This window comes from Glycine max, chromosome 15, assembly GCF_000004515.6.
Source record: "Glycine max cultivar Williams 82 chromosome 15, Glycine_max_v4.0, whole genome shotgun sequence".
NCBI lineage: Eukaryota > Viridiplantae > Streptophyta > Magnoliopsida > Fabales > Fabaceae > Glycine > Glycine max.
Genome location: NC_038251.2, coordinates 44,467,510 through 44,487,281, shown reverse-complemented (window position 1 = coordinate 44,487,281; position 19,772 = coordinate 44,467,510). Strand labels below are relative to the sequence as shown.

Here is a 19,772-nt window from a genome sequence, read left to right as displayed (position 1 = left end):
CTTCATTAGTTATGACTCAAATTCCAAAGGCTAGAGGCTCTGCAATGCTAATTCGGGGAATACAATCATCACTCAAGATGTCAATTTCAACGAAGAAGGAGAATGGGTTAGGGACCACATGATGGAAACTACAACTTTTTTTGTGTTTCAAAGAAGTAATAAAGGATCCTAGTATCCCATCAACTTCACCAATTGCAAATACTCAAGAAGATGAAAGATCTAGTTAAATAGTTTCATGCTTCAAGAGCTTACAAGAAATTTATGAGGTAACCGAAAATCAAGATAATCTTACTCTTTTTTGTCTATTTGTTGATTGCGAACCCATGAGCTTCCATGAAACCATTGAGAACAAGAATTGGAAAAATGCTATAGATGAAGAAATAAAGGCAATCAAGAAGAATGACCCATGGGAGCTTGTTTCACTTTTAAATTTGTCAATGGTAGGCGAAAGTTACTCTTGGACATGTGGCCTCAGTTATCTTAAGAAGTGGTGAATTAATTTCTAAATGCTCTCTCAAAAGAAATCCTTGGCCAAACACTTGCAAAATTTATAAGGATTCTTACATGATCTTCAATTGTAATATTCTTCTCTTAAAGAGAGAATGCTTCTTCTTTCTTCTTATTCATTGAGATTGATTAAGGAACCGAGGGTCTCTTAAGTTGTAAGAAATGCTGAACACAAGGGAAGGGTTGTCCCTGTGTGGTTCAGACTTTGTAAAGGGTTTTTACAAAGATAGTGGATAATCTCAAGTGAGTTGCTTGAGTACTGGACGTAGGCAACAGACTTTGCCAAACCAGTATAAAACTGAGTTTGCATTCTCTCTTCCCTTATCTCATTTATTTTGTTGCAATCAATTTTGTCTCATGTTTAAAGAACATTATTAAATTAATTGTTGCTTATTCTGCATTCTGAGCCTATCTCATTAAAAAGGGGATTAAAAGTTTGTTAGTGGGAAATTAATTCACCTCTTCTTAAGATAACTGAGACCACATGTCTAACAAGTGGTATCAGAGCAGGGTTCTTGTATAAAGTTTAAAAACTTCAAGAATAGATATAGCCTCATCTAACTTTTCATTTCCTAAGGAAAATTCTAGTAATATTCCTCTTTTGTTTTCAATGGTGAGGGTTATCATTATTGGAAAACTCTAATGCAAATCTTTATAGAGGCCATAGATTTAAAGATATGGGAAGCCATTGAATTTGATCCCTTTATTCCTACAATGGTAGAGAGAAATGCAACTATAAAAAAATTAGAGAAGAAGAAGATGATGATGAAAGAAGAAAGAAGAAGATTCCTCCTTAGTCCAAAAATGTTATGAATGCGATCAACCTGGATCTTCACGAGTGAGGAAATCATAGTGACAAATCCACAAGGAAGGTATAGAAGAAACTATAGTGGGTTGTGTGAAAATGTAAAGGGGTGCTAAAGAATGATTTTGTGATGCCAAAGGGACCAAGGAAAACAAAGAAACAAAAAGATTGAAACCACGCAAAAAAATGACGTCATTTTTTTTACTTTTTTTTAAAAAATATCTTACATGTAATTCCAATCAGACAAAAATTATACATGACACCACATGTGACATGCATGTTTGGTTAGTTAATGGTCACATTAGCAGATAACGAATTCCGACTAACAGTAGGGATCTCAGACAAAATTTTTTAAATATTAGGACCCATCACGAAGCAAACATTTATGTGGGACCAAACGCAAAAAAAAAAAACAATTATTTATCGGAGACCAAAAACATATTTAAATCTTTATTATAATATTTGAAGTATTTTGAACCATTGAAATTTCTAAATCCTTATCTTATAAATATTTTAAAGTATATTTTTACTAAGGGTTATTATTATAGCGAAGGACGTTACATATTGCATGATGTTTTATTCATTTGGGTAACTTTTCCATTTCGTGGAAAACAAAAAAGCAACCCATGATTTCGTGCTCATCCGCTTAAGTTGAATATCATTCCATGCTAACCACTATCTGCGAGTAGAAATGGTTAAAGGAAATTCTTTTCTACCTTAGTATCTCACGTTCTCAACCTATTCATCTTCATCGTGATAGCCACCAAAAAGTCATTTTTCCATGAACTTACCAAACATATTAAAATTGATTATCATTTTATTCAGGATGACATTCTAAATGACAACATTAGACCTATTTATGTCTAAGTGTGAAGATGGTTTAGGCAGAGTCAGGTCTTACCTAAGCATGGCCTAACTTGCTTTATAACTCTACAGCCCAAACACAGGCCCATTATATGTGACAGTCTTATTTTTTATGTTTGGCCTGGTCTTTATATAAGTCTGCTAGCCTGTAAACCTATTTTAAGGCTTATTTAATTTCAAGGTATACTTTGTGCATAATCATCTCTTGCCAAATCAAATTTGACTCTTGCCACCATGTTACTCACTCTTCCATTTCATTCTAATCACATGTTTTTAGTTTTTTTTATAAGAACAATAGTTGCATTACTTCATACTTGAAGTAGAGAAAACTTAAGGAAATAGGGTTTCTAATTTTATTTTAAACTTTTGATAGTCAGGCAAGAGAATTTAAATAAAATAGTTATAATATTATATATCATATTAATAATAATATTTTTATTTAAAAATATATTATTACTAAATGGATTAACCCATCAAATCTTATAAGTTTTTCTTAAGATTCATGGTCTGACCTTTTTTAACTAAACAAACTTTTTAAAAAAAAGTCCAAATTTGATTTTTTTTTCTAAATGAATTGGATCACATCGTCATAGGGCCCCAATAGACCGTCTAACTTACTTCTACCCTTCTTATGTCTCTACCACCATAGACTTGATTTATATACTCACCAAAGCACTTGGTCCAACTATGTACTCAGTTTATTTATTGCACAATATGGACATTTGCGATTTGCATACTCCAACTTGAAGGGAGTAATGAGATTATTTGTACATCATGTATGTTCCTAATTATTTACCTATCTTTATGTAAGATATCTAGTATAGGTGTACATAATTAATTTGTATATTAGACAGATTTTTAGGACAAATTTCTTAGGACATTTTTAGGTATATCACTAATGTATATATTCATGTATGTGCAAAGAGATCAATGAAAGAACAGGATGAGTATAATGTGATAGGAAGTGGAGCATCTAGGAAGGTGTACAGGGTGGTACATAGCAATAGTGAGCTGGTGTAGGTAAAGTAATGTGTAAAGCACCTACAAATGTAGATGAAAGTGTTAGTTGACAAAGATGATGAATTTGATGTTGAAGTTGAGACGTGAGGGAGGATTAAGCACAAGAATATTGTGAGGTTGTGTTAAAGTAGAAAAATGAAAATGGTAATTTCATCATTCAAAATAAAATTATAACCATTAATTAACACCATTTCATTAAAGGGAGTCAAAGTAATGCAAAAATAAAATAAAATTGGAGGAGTATTAGGTAAAATTGGAGCAAAATATAAGAAATGCAAGTGTAAGTATCTTACAACGCCTTTTACATATGTATTCTTACTAACAAGTTAATTACAAATAATATAATAAATTTTTTCCATCTAATAATTTGACTTCAAAATATAAAAAATATCAAGAACATTAGATGTTGCTTCATTTCCCTTGCTTATCTACTAATTATCTATATTAGGGATTTTTTTTCATACTGATCTAATTAGATTCAATACTTCATTTCCTTTTCACCACAAATTTGAACCTATAACTATCAAAGCCGAATGCAAGAAGCATAAGTTCTTACAAGGTTTAGTTTATGAACGAAATCAGGAGAGACTGTACACTTTTACAGCAATACAACTTAACAATTCCAGAGCTTCAACCCTTGGTTAACTAGACCAGTAATGGTGGCTTTTGCTGACATTAAATTTTTATAAATGTCATAGGTACCTTTCAAACATGGTACTCTGATAGCGTGTTTCTCCATTTTCACACTTTCAATGCACCTCATCATAACTGAGGTTAGAGCATGGATGGCGTTGAACCAGCTTTTAAGCTGGAGAAACAAACACTACCTTGGTAGAAAAGAAATGGAGTGGAAAGGATGAGAAAATTTCAAAATATAATGAAGGTCCCACACTTCTATCACACTACTTTATTTTAAATATTTATTCTATATTTTCTGTATTTCTCTTTCTTTCCACTACCAAACCAATCCTAAGTCATTTAAAAGCTCACTTTGGATACATAGCAAAATAAGGTCCCCATATAGGAATCACCCAAAGCAAAACAAAAACCAAATAGAGTAAATAAAATCAAAGTAGCTACAAATTAGAATGCAAAAACAAAAGACAACACAATCAAGTTACTAACAACTCTTATTTACATAATCTAAGCAACTACTAGTTATTTACTTCAACAAACGAAAAAAAATAAAAATAAAGCTTGAACATCGCGTGGTTGGGGGGACACATAAAGCAGCCAGTGAAGAGGAATAGCAGATGGGGGATACAACTGACATAGGCAAGAAGCAGAATCGTGACTTGCCCTTGTAACTCATGGTGCCTTACTGCCTTTTCATCACTTGAAACAAATTGGCTTTCTGGATATGAAAGTAGATATTCTAATTACACTGGACCCGAATCCATTGCCAATTTCCAAGTCACTTGAGGCAGGTAGGCATATCTCCCTTCTCGGCTCATTCTCCCATTCCAGTAAGTTACATGTCGAAACAATGATTCTTCTATTCATGAAGTTACATGACAAAACATTGATACTCTACACATAAGCTATGAATATTTGCCCATATTTAATAGTAATTAATACCCAATCAAATACTTATCTAAAGTCACATGTTATCAACTGGGCTAATTTATGTCAAATCTATCCATTTCAATATTTTTCCCATTTCATTAGGACCCGTTTGGGGGTGATAGTGAGTTTTTGGTTTTTAAATACAATTTTTAAAACAAAATACATTTGGTAAAAATGGAGTTAAAATGATTTTTAAATCATTTTCGAAACACTTTTACATTCATTTTCAAAATCAAGAAAAAAAGATTTTGTAAATTGTTTAGTTTTAAAAAAACACATTTCTCACATTTGGCCATCACACTTTTTGCTACCACCACTACCATCTTTGTTACCGCCAATATTGTTATCATTATCATCATTGTTAATGCCACCACCACACCGTCATTGCCATTGCCATTGTCACCAATATCACCTCCATCACCACCACAACCACCACCGCCACTAACATCATACCACCATCGTCACCGCTATCATCATTGGCACCATCAACATTACTACTACTATCACCACTACCATCACCATCATCACCACCACCAATACCACCTATGTCATCGCTATTACCACCAATACCATATCAATCATCGCCACAGCCACCAACACCATTGGCTGGCTCCACTAGCACAACTATCACCACCACCATTGTCATTGACACCATCTGCATTGTTGTTGCCATCACCTCTACTCACTGCAACCAACATTGATATTTCTACTACAATCGATGCCAACACCACCACCACCACCATCATCATTTTCATCACCTCCACACAAAAACACTCTTAAACTAATTTTAATATAATATGAAACTTACAAAATAAGTTGTTGTGCCAAGATCAAATTTTAATTCACAAAAGAATGAGTTTTTTGTATGAACAAGAATGAGCAAAATGCAGAAAAGAAAAACAAAATGAACCAACACTGCATTGTGCTCACAGCAGCCACTTTATTCAATCTCTGCAGAATTTTCTAAGGCTATATAAGAAGAAGAAATAGAAGCACTATTTCAAGCCTAACTAACCTAACCAACTTAAAACTAATGGTTGTTAATAAACCAACATACAATATAAGTTTATTTTGAAATTAATCATATTTTAAAACCTAATTTTAAAGTTTTTTAAACTAAAACTAAAAGTTATTAAAATTTTCGAAACTCAAACCTAAAAACCACTCCAAATGGAGTCTTAGTTTTACACATACAGGTATGTGAGCTTTAGCTAATGCCTAGTGTACAAGTAATAACTTTCCAGTCCTATAATTTATAATAGGTATGACTGTTGTATATCACAAGACCCAATACATTTATCATTCTTTATAATATTTTAAAAGATTTATACAATTAACAAGCATGAGTCTTTTTTTTTTGTCTTAACCCTTCGATTAATCAAGAAAAAGAGATCTTGACTGATCCAAAGTTCGACCGATAGGTAAATAAAACCTAGCCAAGAGGTAAGATGAGCCTTTCACACATGGATACAAGCTGGAGTGTTGGACCAAGGGAAATAACACGTAATATTTATGAGAAAATGGATTCGAATATTGCTAGAATCCAAGGGAAATAACACGTAATATTTATGAGAAGATGGATTCAAATATTGCTAGAAGCATAGTTATCACTCCATGATAGTGACATGGAGCAAATGACCCTGAAATTGCTATAGCAGATAAAATATAGCATAACTATCATTTTGATTCCTTTACACATGTATGCTTCATATTGTAATCGGGGATTAATCCTTTGGTGCGTAACAATACGTAAACTCATAATCTTCATTTATGTAATTTAGTTTACGAAGTTATTCATAACAGAAGGGGAAATAAATGCCAACATATCGCTTGTCTCCATCACTGGCAATATTACAACAAAAACACAACAGAATCCAAAACCACTTTTGAAGGTGCATGAGAAAACGGCTCAATGGTTTAACTGTTCAACATTAGTGTACCTATTTTACTATTTTCATGCATGTATTTTAGCTTGGTGCAAATATTGATTTGAATAAGATATCTCAAAAGAGGGGACTGTGAACAACACTCTCAAACACCCTCTCAATGATGGATTGAAATTTATTGGAAACCACCAATTTTGGTGGGTCCCACTTCTATCTCCTGATTTAAAAGTGGAACCCATCAAAATAGGTGATTTCTAATAAATTTAAGCTAATCATTGAAAAAGTATTAAAAAGAGTGTCAAAGAGAATGTAGTTAGCATTCCTCTTCAACACATTATGTTTCAAACATATTTCTCAAAACATATATATTTCACAAAGAATAATTTCTGACATTTTCTTGTCATTACTAGTAGTGATAGCACACAGGGAAAAAAAAATCAAGCAAACCTGCCTTAGACACCAGCAGTGCTACTCATCCGGGATGATACTATCAAATTTGAATCCCAATTGACATTATCTTTTAGTCTAGAGGTTGAAGCAATGAATACCACTCTCCACCCTTTTAAAAGTGGTTGCAATGAATCAAGTGACACCAAATCTTTCTGCATCTGCACAATGGTCTCTGCGAAACTCCCATGTCCAACAATATGTTTTTCTTTAAAAAATGGTTGGTTTATAAGGATCAGTGAATCGAATATCATCCATGCTACTTTTTGGCTTGATTACATGGAGTCCAATTTGCACAACAAATGGTTCTATTGGGTTCCATTTGAAATCAAATATCAATAGAGACCACCACATGCTTCCATTCATTTTCCGAAAGTACCTCATCCACATTATTTGAAATTCTATCTGTCTTCCACCAAAAGTATATGATCAGTTAATACTGGGAACTCAAAATAAAACCATTTAGCTTGCAACTCTGTCTTCATTTTATCACCATTAATGGACACAATAGATTTAAATCCAAAAGGGTGCTTATGCACGAGTCCAGCAAGGCAGATAAATATCACTAGAATGCTCAGACCATTCTGGAATCCTAGTTCCTGGAAAACAAAATCTCTTGTTTCCAGCCTTGTGCAACTCCTGTTAGTCACAGTTCATATGTTTAGCAACACATGTAGAGTTTAGTAAAAACGTGAATATCAAATATCAAACCAAATAATCAATTAAGAAAAATAAAGATGAACCTGTTTTTGCAACATTCTCCTACACGAGGCAGTCAAGGATCTACAGTTTGTTGCAGACAACAACTCTATGTTTGTTGGAAATCAATATGTTCCACATTTGAAGACGACACAATTAATCTCTCATTTTTTAAATCTTTGTCCTGTTTTGATTTTTGCAGTCCTTCACATTGCGAAATACTCAACACCTCAAGTTCTGACATGACAATGCTACTTGGCAACTGAACCATTCCACATCTGTGTAGTTGTAAACTTCGAAGTCAGAAAAGTTATGGCAATATACTTATGGCAGTGTATTCCATTTTTCCTAATATTTCCGGAAAACTCACAAGACTAGAACAATATGAAAGATTGATGCTTTCAAGAGAGGTTAACTTGATTGGTGGAAAAGTCTCAAGCTTGCTGCAGCCCTCAAAGTTCATGCTTTTAAGTTTATCTAGGAATCCAACCGATTCATGAATTTCAACTAAATTCTCACATAAAACAAAAGATAATTCTTTTAAATTGGGGGTGCCAGATAAATCAGGTATCTGTGTTAAAAATTTAAACTTATCAAAACTCAAAACACTCATGTGAGAAAACTTCGGCAACTCAAGTGACATAAAGCAGCTAGAAGGTAATTTCAATATAGCTAGTTTCTCTGGCTGAAAATCAGATGGTAAAGACTTTGAAGGATAACCCCGCCATTCCAGCACTCTTAAGCTATTTGGAAGTTTTTTCGGATCTTCAGAAAAACACTCCTTTCTAATAATAAGTGTTGTGAGGTTTTTCATCTTCATGAAGGCCATTCCGTCCCATTGTACCACTTCTTCAGGTTTGGAGAAATCTAGAACTATACTTTGAATATTACGTGTTCCCTTTTAACACAAAAAACACGAGTCAACCACAATACATGTATGTATGTATGTAGGGAAATTGACATGCATATTTCAAGAAGTTTACAAATTATAAAGGGGAAAAAATCAATAGTGAATAATACAGTCAATAAAATGGTAGAAACTCAATGTAATGTAACTGTAAAGTAATGCGATGTCATCTAACGTGCATAATTGTAATGGTAAAAAATCAATACGTAAAAGTAAGGTTAAAGACATCAGTATTACTCACCGTATTTCCTTACAAAACATCAGCTACATCTTCAGGAGACCATAACCTACTGCAATTACCTGGGTGTTTTGGTGATTCCTGTCGAACAATTTCTCTTCCCATTTGTTGTATCAAATCATGCATCTTCACACGACCATGCTCATCAATCTTTATAAGTGTTTTTTCAAGCAACACGTCAATGATAGCTTTCAAGCTGTCACCGTAACGACCACTAACTATTGATTCAACTTGTGCTAATTTACATCCCTTGAAGAAGCATGCAATGTCAAGAAAAAGATCCTTCTCATGTTCATCCAAAGCATCAAAGGATATCTTAAGTATCTTTTGTATATCTTTATCATGTATTTTTTCGTACAGATCTAGGGTATATTGCCATTCTACTATTTCTCTTCCAAACAAGTTTGAACCTATAACTTCAAGAGCCAATGGAAGGCCAGAAGCATAAGTTAGTGCACGGTATATTTTATTAATGAAATCTGGATATACTTTGTCAGTTTTGAAAGCCTTCCAACATAGCAATTCGAGAGCTTCACCATCGGCTAAATTTTCTACCTCATATATTTTCTCAACCCCGTGACTCTCAAGCAACTGTCTGTCTCGGGTTGTAATGATGACTCTGCTTCCAGGACCAAACCAACCTGGGCTTCCAACAAGTGCCTTCAACTGCTCTGACTCATTGATATCATCAAGAACCAAAAGAACCCTCTTCTCTTGGAGCCTCTGCTTTAGTAGTGTAATTCCTTGCTTGACACTTGGCAGTCGAATATCCTTCTCTCCGACTGTTTCAGCAAGAATGGTCTGTTGGAGATGCACCAAGCCATGTTTCATTGCATTTTCTCTCACTTCATCAAGGAAACATAAAGCATCAAATTGAACAGCAACAGAATCATAGAGTGCACGAGCAAGTGTTGTTTTACCAATGCCTCCCACACCATATATCCCTATCAAATGGACTCCACTGAGAGATGCAGCATCCAGAAGCCCGTTCAGTTCAAGCATTCGATACTGGAGGCCAACCGGGCGGTTAATCTTCTTGGAGACACCCTCAACGATCTTCTCAATCAACTCGTATTCATATCCATCCCTGCTCCATTTGATGAATTAAACTCATTCAAGATTAACAAGAAGGAATATAAATAAATAGAGCCTCTATTTTCTAGGACAAGAAAACAAGAAGAAAAAATGAAATTGGCTTCTCCATAGCTTATACTTAAAAATCATCTTTTAGAGAAAAGCTATACAAGAGAACTTCTACAGATTAACTTATGCATAAGCTAATTATTACTTACGAAGAAGCTCATTTCATTTTTTTCTTATTTTCTTTTCCTAGAGGTGCTTCTGAAAAAACTTATCCAAACAAACCCTATATTCCTCTCTTTACATTTGTAAATGAAACAAACAGTTACAAAAAAATAAGAGAGAGAAAAATGATTAAAAAAAAAAAGATTACCCATGTTTGAAAGGCCAACCAGACAAGGCAGCAGCTTCACAGAGTGCTTTCCTCCATTTCATGACTTTGTCTGACTCAGAGTTGAATCTTTTCTCATGCATAGCGAGCGCTTCTCCATAGATCCCCGTCTGAAGTCCCACATCGGAGGGATCAACGTAATAGAAAACCGGCAGAACCGGTCGACGGTTATCCTGGGAGAACCGAAGGATACTGAGAAGCTCCTCCAAGCACCGTGTAGAAGAAGCGTAGTTCTGAGAGAACACTACAACAAAAACTCTTGAATGTTGAATTGCTTTTTCCACCACAGATGGTGATGCTGCGATTTCTTCTCCTCTCACAAGCTTCTCGCGAAAGAAGGTATGGAATCCCTTTTCCGTCAGAGCTTTGTAGAGATTTCCAACGAAACCGAGCCTGGTGTCTTCTCCTCTAAAGCTGAGGAAAACGTCGAATTCGTAGTGCCAAACCCTACTACTACTGCGTTCTGAACCTGCCATCCAACAAGCTTTCGCGGATTCAGCTCCAACCCAACAATACCAAAACCCTAGATTCTCACTCTTGCAATTTTGAATGTTTTTTCTCTCCCTGAACGCATGTCAACAGATAAATGGACTTTGCAAAGACATTTCCACCCTTCCTTTTGATCTCGAAATTCATGAACAGTGACTTGGACTCGAATTAAATGATGCTCTAAATTATTACCATTTTTACTAGATGAAATGAAAAAGTGGACCTGTGAGGGGACGATCGCCTTGAAATTAAGACAAATATTAAATAAATGTCTCATATTAAAATTATTTGTAATTTTTTCATAAATTATCAAAATAGGTAAATTTTAAAAAAAATTACGGAGATGGATAAATTATGTCTAAAAAACAATTATAACAGGAAGAAACTATGCATTTTAATGACGGTTTCACTTTTTCATTTTTTATTTTATTTAAAAAAATTACTTATTTAACCGCCATAAAATGAACATAGGTTGGTATCTTATGTAATTTGTGGTGGTTTTATAATTAATTTGTGTTGTTAAAAAACATTGAAAATTATTTTATAAAAAATAAAAATTGAAAAGGTGAAATCATCTTTGAAAGCATTTTTATCATGTTGAAATCGTCAAAAGACAATTTTCTTAGTTTTTTTTTTAATTTATCCATTTTGGTAATTTATAGAAAAAATTGCACCATTTTGGTACAAAAGCCACAATTTTATAGTTCGTTTTTTTAACTAGTATTATTAATATTGTAGTTCTTTATTTTAAGGAAAATACTTTTTTTGTTGACAAGTATTCATACAAAGTAGCTCCCAAAATCGGGACTAGTATTTGTCAAGGACCAATGGGCGGGCGGGCAAGTGTAGGTAATATACATGTGAATTTTTTTTTAATATCCCAAGATATCTCTGAGTATCCATTGATATTTTTGCAAAAAAAAGATTGTTTTAAAATATTTTATTAAATTTTTATCTATCTTAATATTTTTTTGAAAAAAAATTAATTATTACAACTAAAATTATTCAAATATTCTATCATCTACATAGTTGAAAATGTCCATAAATAATTCTAAATAAATAAATTTTATGAATTCCAAATAAAATTATCTAAAAATTACTTTATAAAATATGAACTCAAATAAAAATAGATTAAAATATGATTCCAAATAAAAAATATTTACATATTTAAGCTTAATAAAAAAAGAATATTTAACTATTTTAATATTATAATGGTAACACGTATATGCAAGTACGGATAACATGATATATGACCCTTTGTCCATTAACAAATCAGTAGTGGAAATATGGCATTGTTTATTACCTATCCACGTGATACTCATTTAGTATCTACTCCAAAATTTATCAGCAAATATGTAAGTATGATTTTTTTTTTTTTTGTCATTCTTAATTATGCATTCTATTTTTAACTAAGAAACAATTTACTATATATATATATATATATATATATATATATATATATATATATATATATATATATATATATATATATATATATTCATAATATTTTAATTAAAGGATAAAATATATTTTCTAAATTTTGTAATTAAATGGTTGCACATAAATAAAAATATTAACAAATATTATATATTAAATTAATAATTATATTACTCAATCGATATTTTATTTTATTATAATAAGAAATTTTAAAAGTTATTTCAATTTAGAATTTAAAATGCATATTTAATTAGAAAATATCAATTATATATTCTTATCATTTTATAGACAATTTTTGTTGTATGTAAATAAAACTAAAAAATAGAAGAGAGGGAGAGATAAATCACATGTAGAATAAATATAATGATAAAATAATTTTATTTGATTGAATTAAATTTGAATTGATAAAGTGATGATTAATGTAATTTATTATAATAAAATTTGACCATAAAAAAGTACAATAAATTCATATATTCAATGCATCAATTGATTATCAATCAAACACGAATTTATTAGTAGAGATTGTGTGTGTGTGTGTAATGTATATTTTTCATGTATGATGTCGCAACCTATGCGAATTGACTGCCTCTCATAACTACGCTTAAACTGAGATTCATAGTTTGTCCTCCAATGACCCATCAAGTTCTTGTTTGACTAATTGATTCTTCACCAACTGCTGCAACATTTGCTTAAGCTGAGATTCATTGTTTGTCCTCCCTTTCAAGAACATTGTGGAAGTCTCCATTTCTTCAGTGCAGGTTTTCATCTCAGTTTACTCTTCTTACTTCAAGATACTCAATCTTTTAAAGACGTGCTTATCATAGCAATCTTTGAATCTTTTGATCAAAGCCATGGAAAATGACTTCAATCTGAATCAGGGTTCTTTTGGTTCCAAATGTAGAACCAATGTGTCACAGCACCTTCCAAGCTTATGAATGCATATTGCAGCTTATAGAATGAAGGAATTTCTTGTACCTCAGAATTTTTAAACCCTAGCAATCAAACCAATTGGGTTTCTCCTCCATGAACACTGGTAGCTCCACCTTCTTAGCCCAAATTTGCACTTCCTTCATCTCTAACAGTGGCTCTCCATGGGGACCTGTTAAGAACCGAAATTAGAAAATAGAAGAAAGGAAAAGAAAGATGGAATTTCTTCATTGTAAAAGAACAGAAAATAGGAAAGAAAATTCTTCTAACTAACTAACCCCTTGACTAACTAATCAATATCCTAACTGTAGTAATTAACTCCCCCTTCCTCATAGTTCTAACATATCACCATTGATTTCCCCTCAAGGAAAATTAGAGTAACACCCATTTGATGCACAGAAGATATACAGGAAATAATGTAAATACTAAAGGAGAAAACTTAATCTATTTGTAATTTTGAATTATTAAACATTTGAAGAATTTGAGAAATAAGAAGGAAACCAGTTTTATCACGGAGTATCAAAAGCATGATTATTTAATAGGGATCCAAATCATAATTGGAAGGGCTATTTTATGAATCATGAATTGAACTGTATTGGCATATCATTCCGGGTCTATAATTAACAATAGCATAAAATATATTCTCACCTAATGAAGCAAAACACTTGCATGTTAGCATTTTAAAATCAAATTACTCCTTAGGTCAACACACTGAAATGTAAACTTCAAGATAAAGCACAATAAACAGAGAGAAGGAAAAAAATATTAACCAGTGACTAACAGGAACAACAGATTATTAACTCGACTGGTACAGCAGTAGGAAAGTACAGTTGAGTACGGTGGAATTTTGTCCATATTGTTGTTGATTTTTTCTGGTTGTGCAGCCTTAATTCTAGTATAAAAACATTTTTCTCTGCCGCTGTGACCCTTCTGATTGCAGTGTTGGAAACATTTAAAATGCGCACTCCAACACCCATAAAAGTCGTGTCGGACACTGCTCACTGAGACCTGTAATATCAACTTGGGCACTTAGCCAACACCAAAATTTGGCTTGACACTTAATAGGACACAACTCATTAAAAAAATTGATTTTTTAAAATTCAATTTATGAAAACAACTTAAAATACAAAATGATCATCATAATAATAATTTTTTTGAAAATTCACTTGGCTTTTGATGTTTAAAGACAACTTACAGGAATGGTTCCAATACCAATACAACTTTGTGTAGCATGTGATGTTGCTTATCTTTATTTCATTTGACTTACTCTGCCCGTGTCCATGTTACATAGCCTAAAAAATAAATTATACAACTAAACAAGCAATAACACTATATTGATGTAATTATTTGATTCAACAAAACATAAAAAAATAATCATATCATTTTTCAAAACCTTAATATACTTTGCCACCATATGGAATGTTTATGTTTACCTCAAAAAAGAAGGGAGTGGATCTAAAATGGCCTCATAAAGCATCCTAAGAAGAGGAGGAACGACAATGATGATATGGTAATTTATATTCCAATTCCATCAAATCCCAATCATGCTTCCATTCTTTGAGACAGGTTGGATTTCTTGCTTGCCATATTCCTATTCCATCGTATACAAAGTTACATGGCCAAACAATGTTTCTTCACTATTAAAGGACATATATCAAGGTCAAAGACATAACCAAAACATCCAAAACATTCTTACCTCAAAACGTGTAATTTTATCTCTAATCATGTCCTGTGTAGAGGGATGCAATGTCACCTGACCGTGCTCATTAATCTTTATAAGAGATTTATCAAGCAAAACTCTAATATCTTTTTTGGGACAGACTTTATAATAATTACAAAGTTCGTCTTCAACCACTCCCAATTCAAGTTCTTTGAGTTTCAATGCAATGTGAATTAACATCTCCTGCTGGCATTTCTCCAAAGCATTAAAGCTTTCTTCTAGTATCTTTCGGATGTCTCTATTTGTTATTGATTCGTACTTAAGTAATGCAGATTCACAATTTTCTACTGATTTTCCACTCAAGTTGGAACCGATTACTTCCAAAGTCCACGGATGACCAAGAGCATAAGTCTCGACACGGTTAAAGATGGTCACATAATCAGCACTAACACTTATAGAATTAAAAGCTTTCAAAATAAGCAATTGAAAAGCTTCTGTCTTACTGAACCTTTCTACTTCATATATGCTTTCAATCCCATGACTTTGAAGCAAACCTTTATTCCGAGCTGTAATGATGACTTTGCTGCCAGAACCAAACTGATAAGCTAGTTCAATAATGTTTTTCAACTGCTTGGAATCGTTAATATCTTCAAAAATTGCAAAAACCTTTTTCTGGTTGAGTATTGCCATTCCTTCATTGACAAATCTAGACTGACTTAAAATATCCCCCACGTTATAAAAATAGCAATAGTGATCAAATCCAGTGTCAGAGTTGAAGTTGTAAACTCCACGAGCTACTGTTGTTTTACCTATTCTAGCCTCTCCACATATCCCTACCATGTGGACTCCAACATCGGATCCAGAGAACAAAAGCTTGTTAACTTTTGACATCCGATGACTTAGTCCAACTGGACAAGTAACATGTCTAGAAACCTCTTTAAGGATAAGCTCAATATACTGGTATTCAAGTATACTCCCGTTCCTGCTGGGAGTTAAGGTGAAGTCATTACACTAAATAACTCATGGATGACATTTATAGGTTTACCTGAATGGATAGATATACAATGATTTACCAACCAAATGTATTGGATTAAGATTTAAAAATATATTTTGTTGTTATTTTTTTCATTGACTTGTAACTTTAAATTCCAATGAGATTCTTTCAAATCTTACAAGATCATTAAAATGTAAACAATAAAATCATGATTATAAATTTTTTTGAAAGAAAATCTTATAAATCATTATATTCTTTATAATAATTTAAAATTTACATAATTTTTTTATGCCAAAATAGTTTTTAAAAATCTCAATCCAATACATTCTTAATTCAACGCCAAAAGGCATTTATTTCTTTAAACTTGAAACGTTGACACAATTGAAAAATAAAGAATCATAAAAAAAACGTTTAATTATAGTTCATGTAGTTTCAAACTTATATTTTTAGTTCCTACAATGAAATTTACATTTTAATTCATAATAAGTTCTATTCGTTAAATTTATTTAACTATATTAGTTAAAGAATTTGATCGGAATAAAAATATAAACTTTTGGAATTAAAAAATTCAATTATTAATAATTATAAGAAATAAAAAAGATAAGGTGGAAAATGATAGGGAATGATCAATTAAACAAAAAAAAATGGTAAGATGGGATACCGAATGAGTCGTAAGCCTGAAAAGGTAGCCAATTTACTCAAAGCAGTCTTCCATATTTGTATCCTCTGGGAGTCAAACCACTCGGTCTGATCCTCCAATGCCCGTTTATAGGAATCACTATCAGCGAGATGAGACGGATCCACGTAGTAGAAAACCGGCAAAATCCAGCGACCCTTACCCTTGGCGAACTCTTGGAGGATGAGGACAACTTCGTCCAGGCAGAAGGAGGAAGAGGCGAAGTTGGCAGAGAGGACGACGATGAAAACCCTAGAGTCCTCGATCGCCTCGCGGAGGGTTTGGGGGATTTGGGAGCCTTTGTCGATCTCACGGTCGTCCATGAAGGTGCGGAATCCGTGGTCGAAGAGGCCCTTGTAGAGGAAGCCGGTGAAGCTGAAGCGGATATCCCAGCCCCTGAAGCTCAGGAACACGTCGTATCTGAAGGCTTTTGGCTCAACCCAGCGTCTAAAGCTTTGCATTATATGGTTATAGTGTTCGGGGGAGGAAGGAAGAGCGGCTGAATCTACTTGGACACCGTGATTTTGGTCTAACTCATTGTGCCCTTGTTGGGCTATTTCAATTTTCAGGTCATAATAAAATGGCTTTTTATTCCGGCTTCACTGTATTTTTAATCTTTAACCTTTTTGTATTTTTAAGTTTGGGGGATCAAATTCAAAGTGATCCAAAATAAAATCGAAAATTAAAATAAATTGATTTTTTTAAAAAATTTATTTGGATGATATTTTTTTCAAATTTATTGGTTCAGTTTTATGTTGTTAAAATCAATTGAAATCGATGTAACCCGTTACCTTAGCGTTATTACGTTAGCATTATATATTCTATGTGTGTATCATTTTATATTCACAATATTTCTATAGTATTATGTATATAAAATTTTTATTTTTATAATAAAACTTTTATAATATATATTATTCTCTTTTTTTAAGAATTTTTGGTCTAAAATAAATAAAAGTTTGTAAAATTTTATTGTAAAAGATTTAGCATATTAATAAATTTTCTAAATTGTTAATAATATTTGTTAATGTATTTTTTATTTAAAATATGAAAAGAAAGTAAATAAATTTTAATAAAATAATATTTTTTGAAAATTGCCAAAATTAAATCAAACTAAACCATAAAATATTGATTTGGTTTAATTTGAATTTTATTTTAAAGTAAAATAAAATTGCATATTTTTTTTAAGTTTTGTTTAAATAACTTTTATATATATATATAAAAATCGAACCAAACCAAGCCATTAACACTCTTGTTTTTAAGGGATGTTGATCAATAAAAAAATTTAAGTTTAAAAACAAATTTTTTAAAAATTTATATTATATAATATATATATATATATATATATATATATATATATATATATATATATATATATATATATACACTTTACTTCAACTAATATAAACCATATATCAAAAGTTACAATTAATAATAGTTGTTGATTATATTTTTTTAATCATATTATTAGTATGAAACATTAATCAATTTTATAAATAATTAGTCTTTATTAAACAACCTAATTGATTACTTTGTGTAAGATTCTTCCCTTTTAATTATATTTTTTTTATCACAAGACTTGAACTCCATCGTTTTAATGGGCCAAGTCTAGTATGCAGGGCAGATTAATGGTGTTGTAGTGGGATCAAATAATTGTTTTTATTTGATATTTTTATGTAGAAATAAAGATATTTAGTGTTAATTTTTTTTCTATTTTTGATAAAATATTTTATATTGTATAGTTTTTATTACAAAGATAATAATACTTTATTCTTTTTAGAGAAAATATTTGAGCGTTATTTATTTTAATAGTATTTTTATTTAAAAGGGAAATTGTTGTTATTTTAAAAGGTATGTATAATTGTATTTGTAATCAATGACTTAATACTCTTCTCTTTATATCCATTTGATTATATCAAATTTGATGATTAAAGGTTATTTATTAACTTTTGTGAAACAAATTTATAAACATTATATAAATGATTGATAACTTAAATATTGATACACATAAATTTTCTATCATTGTTTTCCTCATAATACTCTCTGTGTATCTTTTATTTATTTTCTCTTTGTTTTTCTTACCACAGTTTGTGAGGTTCCACTGTGCTTTTAATCTTGAGTGCACAGATCTAACCATGGTCGTTCTGTAACCCTTTAAAAAACAAACTTTCTCCTTCAATAGTTATTCACTATTATTGTTGTGAAAGATAATTTGTTAAGTACTATAATTTATTTTACTTTAATTAGTAAATTTTAGAACATAACAAATTTCGTAAAAAGAAAGTTAATGTCAATTTTTATTATAAATTGATAAAGATTTTTGGGGGCATGTGAAACTAATAATTAACATTTATAATCTTAATTCTTTTAGAAAGAATATTGGTAGTTTACCTTCTACGTAAATGTATACTTATTATATATTTTTGAATCATATTAAAAAACACACAAAATGAATATTTCATGTAAAATTTAATATTTTATATATTTATTGGATAAACTTTAATTTGTATAATTGGCCTAGTCATTCATGGCTTCATACCTATCATTATTATTCGAATCAAAATTTGTTAGTATTAATTATGTTATGTTCAGTTGGACTAACATCAATCATTGATAGAAAGTTACACCTAACAATAATCATTGATTGGATTTGGTCATATTTAACATTACGAAGGATTTTCCATTAATGCTATTTAAAATGATTTATAACATTAAACAGATTTGTGAGTGTCGCCGCACCTGATCCTCGCTTGTTTTCTTCCCCGACAGATACTCTGGCCGGAGCGTCGATTCTCGATGGCGGCTGAGCAGCCTCAGGGTGGTTTTCCGATGGTGGAGATGCACCACGGGGCTCTGCAACGCGCCGCACTGGATGGCGTGGTGCTGAATTTCTGTAGCGTTGCCATTTGAAGGTGACTTCTTCTGCTTGTGTTCATTTAGGAGTATCGCACCCTTCTCCTTTGATTTCAAAATAATCTGAAATTTGGGGAATTTGCATAACGGTGAATCCCTTGTTTGAAATCTGAAATTTCTAGGTCACACAAGATATCTAAACTCAACGTTTTCTAGTTTTGTAGAACGGCCTCATTTTGAGATCTTGCACTATCTAAACTCAACGTTTTCTAGTTTTGTAGAACGGCCTCATTTTGAGATCTTGCACCATTGAGCACCTCCACCAGCGT

The 19,772-nt window shown here is 31.9% G+C and overlaps 2 protein-coding genes across 17 annotated transcripts; both read right to left on the bottom strand.

Moving 5' to 3' along the window:
* Positions 1-7,423: 7,423 nt before the first annotated feature.
* Positions 7,424-11,030, bottom strand: LOC547614 (LRR_3 superfamily protein). Its single transcript, XM_014767371.3, is given in 4 exon segments — positions 7,424-7,734; positions 7,839-8,692; positions 8,943-10,026; positions 10,393-11,030. Coding segments are annotated over 3 exon segments (2,367 nt in total). The 5' UTR covers positions 10,887-11,030; the 3' UTR covers positions 7,424-7,734; positions 7,839-7,903.
* A 1,792-nt stretch (positions 11,031-12,822) lies between these two features.
* Positions 12,823-17,452, bottom strand: LOC102665522 (disease resistance protein RPV1). Of its 16 annotated transcripts, none has more exons than XM_014768288.3 (6): positions 16,579-17,452; positions 14,960-15,908; positions 14,697-14,854; positions 14,459-14,555; positions 14,034-14,271; positions 12,823-13,435 (listed from the first exon to the last, which is right to left on the bottom strand). In XM_014768288.3, exons 1-3 carry the CDS (start codon positions 17,052-17,054, stop codon positions 14,795-14,797), a joined length of 1,485 nt encoding a protein of 494 aa, XP_014623774.1. In that variant the 5' UTR covers positions 17,055-17,452; the 3' UTR covers positions 12,823-13,435; positions 14,034-14,271; positions 14,459-14,555; positions 14,697-14,794. The 16 variants fall into 16 exon arrangements, with proteins under 16 accessions (XP_014623774.1, XP_040865617.1, XP_040865620.1 ...); XM_041009683.1 differs by having other exon boundaries at positions 14,045-14,271; positions 14,960-15,905; XM_041009686.1 differs by having other exon boundaries at positions 14,092-14,271; positions 14,697-15,908.
* Positions 17,453-19,772: the final 2,320 nt, after the last annotated feature.

Excerpts from the sequence above, each read along its gene's own strand:
- LOC102665522 (XM_041009678.1), bottom strand. The coding sequence starts at position 17,054 with ATGCAAAGCTTTAGACGCTGGGTTGAGCCAAAAGCCTTCAGATACGAC. Across the intron at positions 15,909-16,578 it reads TCAGGCTTACGACTCATTCG|CAGGAACGGGAGTATACTTG; the intron begins GTATCCCATCTT and ends CTTAACTCCCAG. Across the intron at positions 14,855-14,959 it reads ATAAAATTACACGTTTTGAG|GAATATGGCAAGCAAGAAAT; the intron begins GTAAGAATGTTT and ends ACGATGGAATAG.